The sequence below is a fragment of the Apiotrichum porosum genome (genome assembly GCF_003942205.1).
Source record: "Apiotrichum porosum strain DSM 27194 chromosome Unknown scaffold_4, whole genome shotgun sequence".
Taxonomy (NCBI): domain Eukaryota; kingdom Fungi; phylum Basidiomycota; class Tremellomycetes; order Trichosporonales; family Trichosporonaceae; genus Apiotrichum; species Apiotrichum porosum.
In genome coordinates, this window is record NW_021167111.1 from 1,478,756 (window position 1) to 1,484,821 (window position 6,066).

Here is a 6,066-nt window from a genome sequence, read left to right on the forward strand (position 1 = left end):
CTCGGGCGGCATGCGTCTCGGCTACGCCACGGGCCCCAAGGAGATCCTCCACGCCATCGACGTCAACACCGCCGGCGCCAACCTGCACACCTCGGCGCTGACGCAGGGCATCGCCGGCAGCCTGCTCCAGCACTGGGGCCAGGACGGCTTCCTCGCGCACTCGGAGGCCGTGTCGGCATTCTACAAGGAGAGGAGGGACGTGTTCGAGGCCGCCGCGCACAAGTACCTCGACGGCCTGGCGACGTGGGTGTCGCCCGTCGCCGGGATGTTCCTCTGGATCGACATGAGCCCCGCGGGCATCACCGACTCGTACTCGCTCATCCGCACCGAGGCGCTCGCCAAGGGCGTGCTCGCCGTCCCCGGCCAGAGCTTCTACCCGTCCAACAGGAAGAGCCCGCACGTGCGCGTCTCGTTCTCCATCATCGACCTCGAGACCAAGGCCCCCGAGGGCTTTGCGCGTCTCGCCGAGGCCATCAAGGACAAGCGCAAGGAGCTTGGCCTCGAGTAGAGAACGGGCAGGAGGGACACGAGGGAGAGAGAGCTGAAGCCAAAAAGCAAACCAACGCGACCATGTGTCTGTAGAAGCGGGTAAAGTGTGTCTCTTTTGCCATCGCCAATCTTGTCGCCATCTTGTCTAATGGGACCTTGAATAGATCCATACCTTGTCTCTTACAATCAAAAACATGTCAATAAGTGTTCTTATCGAGGAGGCACACATACCAGCGCCACTGACACTCGCGCGTTCCAACAACGGTGACAACGCGGATCTCAGTACATACCTTGCGAGCAAACGAAGATTGGGCACGCAGTTCTCTAATGGGTATGGTTTATATACATTTTTGATCGATTCCGAATTTGTACACGCTCTCTACAGACACATTATTTCTTGAACCAGAGAGAGTGCAATGACATTGTGTTGGGAAACTGTGTTCTGAGCGCAGACGGTTGGCGACTGTCGGGGGGTATACAGGGAGGGTATACAGGGAGGGCGTTGTGGTGTGGTGTGGCAGTGTGGTGGTGGTGTGGAGCGGTGTGGACAAGAGTCGGGGGAGTGTTGTGGGAGGTGTATGTATGCGCGCGCGTGCACGCGCGCTCTATTCGAGCGACGCAAACGCCGCGACGCCGCCCATGCCCTCCTCCCTGCCCATCATGCCGTATCCACGGACAATCTCCATCTTGCGGGAATGCCAGCCGACGTCGGAACGCACGCGGCCGTCCTGCTCGGCGAGGTGGGCAAAGTACTGGCGCTTGGGGTGTGTGGCGGGCAAGTGGCGGATAAACGACTTGCGCGCGAGTCCCTCGCCGCTCGCGGCAGCGTCTTCGGGCGCACGGCCCCAAATGCCGACGGTGTCGCTGTAGATCCAGCCGGCCGAGACGTCGACATACCATCCGCGCCCGCCCTTGGACTTGACGACCTGCCATTCCGTGCGGCCAGAGCCCTGGGACGAGGTGAGGGAGCGGGTGATGGACGACGACAGCTCGACGACGCGCAGGCGAGTGGGGCCCGCCGCGAGATCCACTTGGGCCGTACCGCGGGCCAAGTCCAGAGCGTTGGCGAGCGAGAAGGGCTGGGTAGTGAGAGGGTTGATGAGGAGGGCGTGGAGCGCGAGCGTAATCTGCAAAGTGGACGCGTCGGGACGGAGGTCCCTGATGGATGTGCCTTGGAGAGTAAGAATCTCGACACCAGGCGCCTGGTTCTGGATAAAGGTGGCGACCTCCCTGAGCGGCAGCTCGGGGATGTGGGAGAGGCCAAGAGACACAAGACTGGGCTGAGGAGGGAAGACGTCGGGCGACAGGTGCTCCACAGTGAAGCCCGCCGAGCTGAGGTCAAGGTACCTCAGGCGGCCAGAGCGGATGCACGGGGCCTTGCTCAGGAGGCGGATGAGGTCTTCACCCTCGATGGCGTTCCCTTGCGTCGGGTTGACAAACAGGTTGAGCTCGACCAGGTCACGAGCCGCGGGCGAGTCGACGAGAAAGTCGACGACGACATGGGGACTGAGCTGTGCACAGCGGGCCAAAGAGAGCGACTGCAGACGCAGACCGCGAGGGGCGTTGGTCGTGAGCGTACGGAGGAGGCTGTCAGACAGACGGGTCGCCGAGAGGTCGAGGTGTGTGAGGTGGGGCATGCAGAGGATGAGGCCCTGGATAAACGTCGCAGGCAGCGTCATGCATGCGCGCAGCGACAGGCGCCGCAGGGCATGGAAGCGGGGACGGTGCGTGCGGCGTTCGGCAAGAGGAAGGTCCTCGTCGTCGTCCTCGGTATCCGTCGCCGACTCGACGCGGCGAGGCTGGCGTCCACGTCCACGACCGCGCTCCTCATCGTCGCTCTCCTCGGGATGCCGACATTGAGCCAGTTTTCACCAAACTCGTCAGCTGCCTCGGTGAATGCGCGGCTCACACACCCCGTGAGGTCCAGAGCCTCGAGCGGGGTGAACAGGTTCCTGCGGGTCCACTTTTGCTCGTCAGTCTCGTCCTCGTAAGGGACGTAGACTGGACGCGGGGGGTCGAGTTGATCCTCGAGCGTGATCTGTTCAAGCGCGGATGGGTGCACGCTCACCGAGCGAGCACGAATCGCAGCGGGCGACAAGGACGTCGAACGCTGGCGGAACACACGGGGTTTGTGGTATCCACGGAAGAAGATTTCCTCGACGACCGGGTATGACAGCGCCGAGTCGACGTACTCTGTCATACAGATGGAGCGGAGGTTTGGAGTGTTCTTGATAACGCCCTCCAGGCGTCCCGCAGTGACGAAACGTCCACGCACCGCCTCCTCTTGAGAGCGACGGGAGCCGATGGTGCGGAAGTTGATAAAGTTGATGTGGCGAATGTACGGCCCGGGAGGAGGCAGCATGTCCGGGTTGACATTGGGGACAGCTTCGGCATCCTCCATCGCCATGTCGTCCTCGCGCGGAAGCTCGAGGCTGTCCTTGGGAGGAGTGCGCATGGCCGTCATGAGCGAGGACTCGTCCGAGGCGCTCTCATCCTCGTCAAAGTCGGAAAACACGCGTGTGTGGTGCGACAGCGAGCTCTGACGCATAAAGGGGCGCTGTCCGCTCGAGAGGGACAGCGAGCGCGACAGGACGGCCGAAATACCGTCCGCCTCGAATGCGAGCTGGCGGCGGGGCGAGCGCGAGCGGCCGCGGAGACGAGCGTTGTGCGGGAGACGTTGCGCGAACCAGGGGGGGTGAGCAGCGCGCTGAGGCGGCGAGGCTGCGGAGGGGCAATGATATCGGCACCTGGACCAGAAATCTGGGCGACGGTGGTGTTGATCGTCACCTTGCGCCCAAGGGTAGAGCGTCCCGTGCCCGAGCCGCCGCCGCCGCCAAGAAGGCCGCCGATGAGTGAGCCGACGGGCACAGAGGGCACCACCTGGGCCTGGTTCTCGGTCGAAGACGACCCCGCGTCAAAGGCACAAGGTTCGCCGGTGGCATCGGCAGCTTCGCGTGCAGCCGAGGCAGAAGCAGATGCGTAGGAGAGGGGATCCGCGGCAGCTGCCAAGGTCGCGTCGGTGGGCGAGAGGGTAAGTGGCGCGATGCCAGCGCCACTGAGTACTTCAGACGACATGACCTCGTGATCGGGCTCAATCTCGTCGGGGTGCTGTCGACTACCTCTTCGGTGAGTGCGTCGACGACGGCGAGCCAGCCACGTCCGGAACGGACATCGACGTTCTCCCACAGCCACGGACGGGCCGACTCGAGAGCGTGGGAGCAGGTCTTGGTCAGGCTACTGATGGCATCATTGACCGTCTGAGGGGGGTTTGGGTGCGGGTCGAGGCATGCTACGATGTGGCCTCGGGCACAGGCGTCTGCTCAGCCAGTGGAGCAGGGGGGTAGAAGGGTGGAGGAAAGAGGGAGGTGACCAGACTCAGTACCTCTAACGGTAGCTGGTCAAAGCGGGTTGTTGGGTATCATGATACGAGTTGTTGTCTTGGGAGGTGTTCTGGGAGTCGCCTGTGGAGCGACGTTGTTCATGGGAGAAGTAAGAGTAGGCTTCTGGGGTGGGGTAATGGTTGTGTTGGCAAGGCGATGTGAGTGGGTGGTTGACAAGAGCGAAGAGGGGTGGAGGCGAAAAATGCCCACATGTTGCTCGAGCAGCGTCCTCGGCCGCCCTTCCCCGCGAACGGTGGCGGCGGGGGCCCTCACTCAAACCACGTGCTCCCAGAAAGATCGACTGTGTCTGCTTGTTTTGGCTGGTTGAGACATTGCTCGCAATGTCGCAATACGGTACGTTGGCTCGTTTAAGCTTTGTCCAAGCATGTGTGTGGCACACTTGCTGCAGCCACACAATAGGCAGCGGCCTGTACCATCGCTATGCAGTTTTCCACCCACAAACAGACGACGGCCAACGAGTTTCCAATGTCTTCCACCCGACGACGACGCCGCACCAAGGGTTGGGGGCGCTTACCTGACAGCTGACCTGAGTGCGACGGACCTGGCACACACGGAGGCACCGCCCAAAGGCCAAACACAACACAAGCAACACGGCGCGGCCAGACCTTTTGGTGGTCTTCATCCCGCGCGCTCGGATCGGCGCTTGTCCCGCCGCTGCGCCGCTGCCAAGACGGACGGAATGCTAATGTGGCAAGTGCTAATGGTCGGTCGGCTCTGGCCGAACACACACGGGGCGGGCCGCGGCACAGGAACATAATATGGGTCTTTTTTAATACAAAGGAGCACAGTCGTACAATTTATCACCAATAGAAGCGGTGCGTGGGGCACTCGTAGCCGTCCGGGTTGACGTCCACTTGGGGTCCGTCAGTAAACGAACTCTGCCCCATTTCATAGCAGAGCACTGGTACTCACAGTAGTGCTGGTGGTAGTCCTCAGCGTTCCACCAGACGCCAGATGGGGTGATCTCGGTCTTGATCGGCCGGCCCTGGTAGCTGAAAGGCGTCAGCCACGGCAGTGCAAGACGGCCGTGCGCGCTGCGCCAGCCTCTAGACCCCTCTGTCTGTCTGTCTGCCCCAGAACTCACTACTTGTCCTGGACCTCGGCGGTGACCGCGCGGGCAACAGCCTCCTGCTCGGGGCTGTGGTAGAAGATGGCGGAACGGTACTCTGTTCGCCATATCAGTATTCGGACACTCGCTCTCGCACCTCGCCATGGCGTCATCGAAACTCACGCGTTCCCTTGTCGGGCCCTGCGAGTTCAGAGTCGAGCATCGTGGGTGCGGTAGAAGACTCGACGAGCTCGCCGTAGCCCACAGAGCCCTTCTGGTAGGTGAGCTGCACGGCCTCGGCATGGTCGGTTGCGCCGGTGCAGACCTGCCTGTAGGCTTTGGAATGTCAGCTGTTGTGTTCTGTTGACAGCTCATGCCACACATACACGGGTCTGTGACGTCCTCCTTGCCGCCAGTGTAGCCAACGACGGCCTTGAACTGAGGCAGGTGCGAGTAGTACTTGGAGAAGAGGTGCTCAGTGCCCCAGAAGCATCCCGACGCAAAGGTCGCCACTTCCACTGCAAAAGGGGTTAGCTGAATCAGCATTTCAGAGTTGGAGCAGCTCACGGCCTTCCTCGAGCTTGGCGTTCTCGCGGCTCTTGATGGCAGTGGGGAGAGTAGGGGCGGGGGGAGCCTTGGTGATCTTGGGCATGGCGACTCGTGAAGCAGAGAAAAAGGAACGTAACATGAAGAATGACATTGCATCTCGTATTCCATAACGACGTCTGCATCAGGACCGCTCTCTCCGTAATCGAAGGTGTGCTCCGTGTATCCATGTGTGTCTCGCAGCGCAAGAGTGGAGGGACTCGGGCACATTAGTGACGTGTAATTACACTCCACCACCAAGTGTGAGACTCGGTTCTTTGATAAGATTGTCCCCGGTAGTCAGTTCCCCCGGGTCCCCTGCGAGGTTTCGTTCCCCCGGTAGTCACGAGTCGGATTGTACGGCGAGACGCCACAAGAAAGGTTGAACAACGGAGGACACTCGACTTCTGCAACGCACTCACACATCCCACATGCCGCCCCCATCTTCCTCCGTCGTGGACCCCACACGGCCGCGCTCATCCCAGCGCTCGCCTTCCTCGGCCCGTCCTGGTCCCCGCCGCTCTCCTCGACGCCGTCCGTCCC

General features: G+C 61.6%; 3 protein-coding genes across 3 annotated transcripts; 1 reads left to right on the forward strand and 2 right to left on the reverse strand.

Moving 5' to 3' along the window:
* Positions 1–10: 10 nt before the first annotated feature.
* Positions 11–508, forward strand: EHS24_007287 (uncharacterized protein; the record flags this gene model as incomplete). The annotated part of the gene is made up of 1 exon (XM_028622659.1): positions 11–508. The coding sequence occupies one exon, from the start codon at positions 11–13 to the stop codon at positions 506–508; it is 498 nt and encodes a 165-aa protein (XP_028477551.1).
* Positions 509–1,094: 586 nt separating this feature from the next.
* EHS24_007288 (uncharacterized protein) lies at positions 1,095–3,564 on the reverse strand (the record flags this gene model as incomplete). The annotated part of the gene is made up of 3 exons (XM_028622660.1): positions 1,095–2,330; positions 2,399–3,112; positions 3,166–3,564. The coding sequence occupies 3 exons, from the start codon at positions 3,562–3,564 to the stop codon at positions 1,095–1,097; spliced, it is 2,349 nt and encodes a 782-aa protein (XP_028477552.1).
* Positions 3,565–4,690: 1,126 nt separating this feature from the next.
* Positions 4,691–5,590, reverse strand: MXR1_2 (Peptide-methionine (S)-S-oxide reductase; the record flags this gene model as incomplete). Its single annotated transcript, XM_028622661.1, has 6 exons — positions 4,691–4,743; positions 4,803–4,882; positions 4,975–5,056; positions 5,122–5,274; positions 5,325–5,456; positions 5,506–5,590. 6 exons carry the CDS (start codon positions 5,588–5,590, stop codon positions 4,691–4,693), a joined length of 585 nt encoding a protein of 194 aa, XP_028477553.1.
* Between the last annotated feature and the right edge of the window lie 476 nt (positions 5,591–6,066).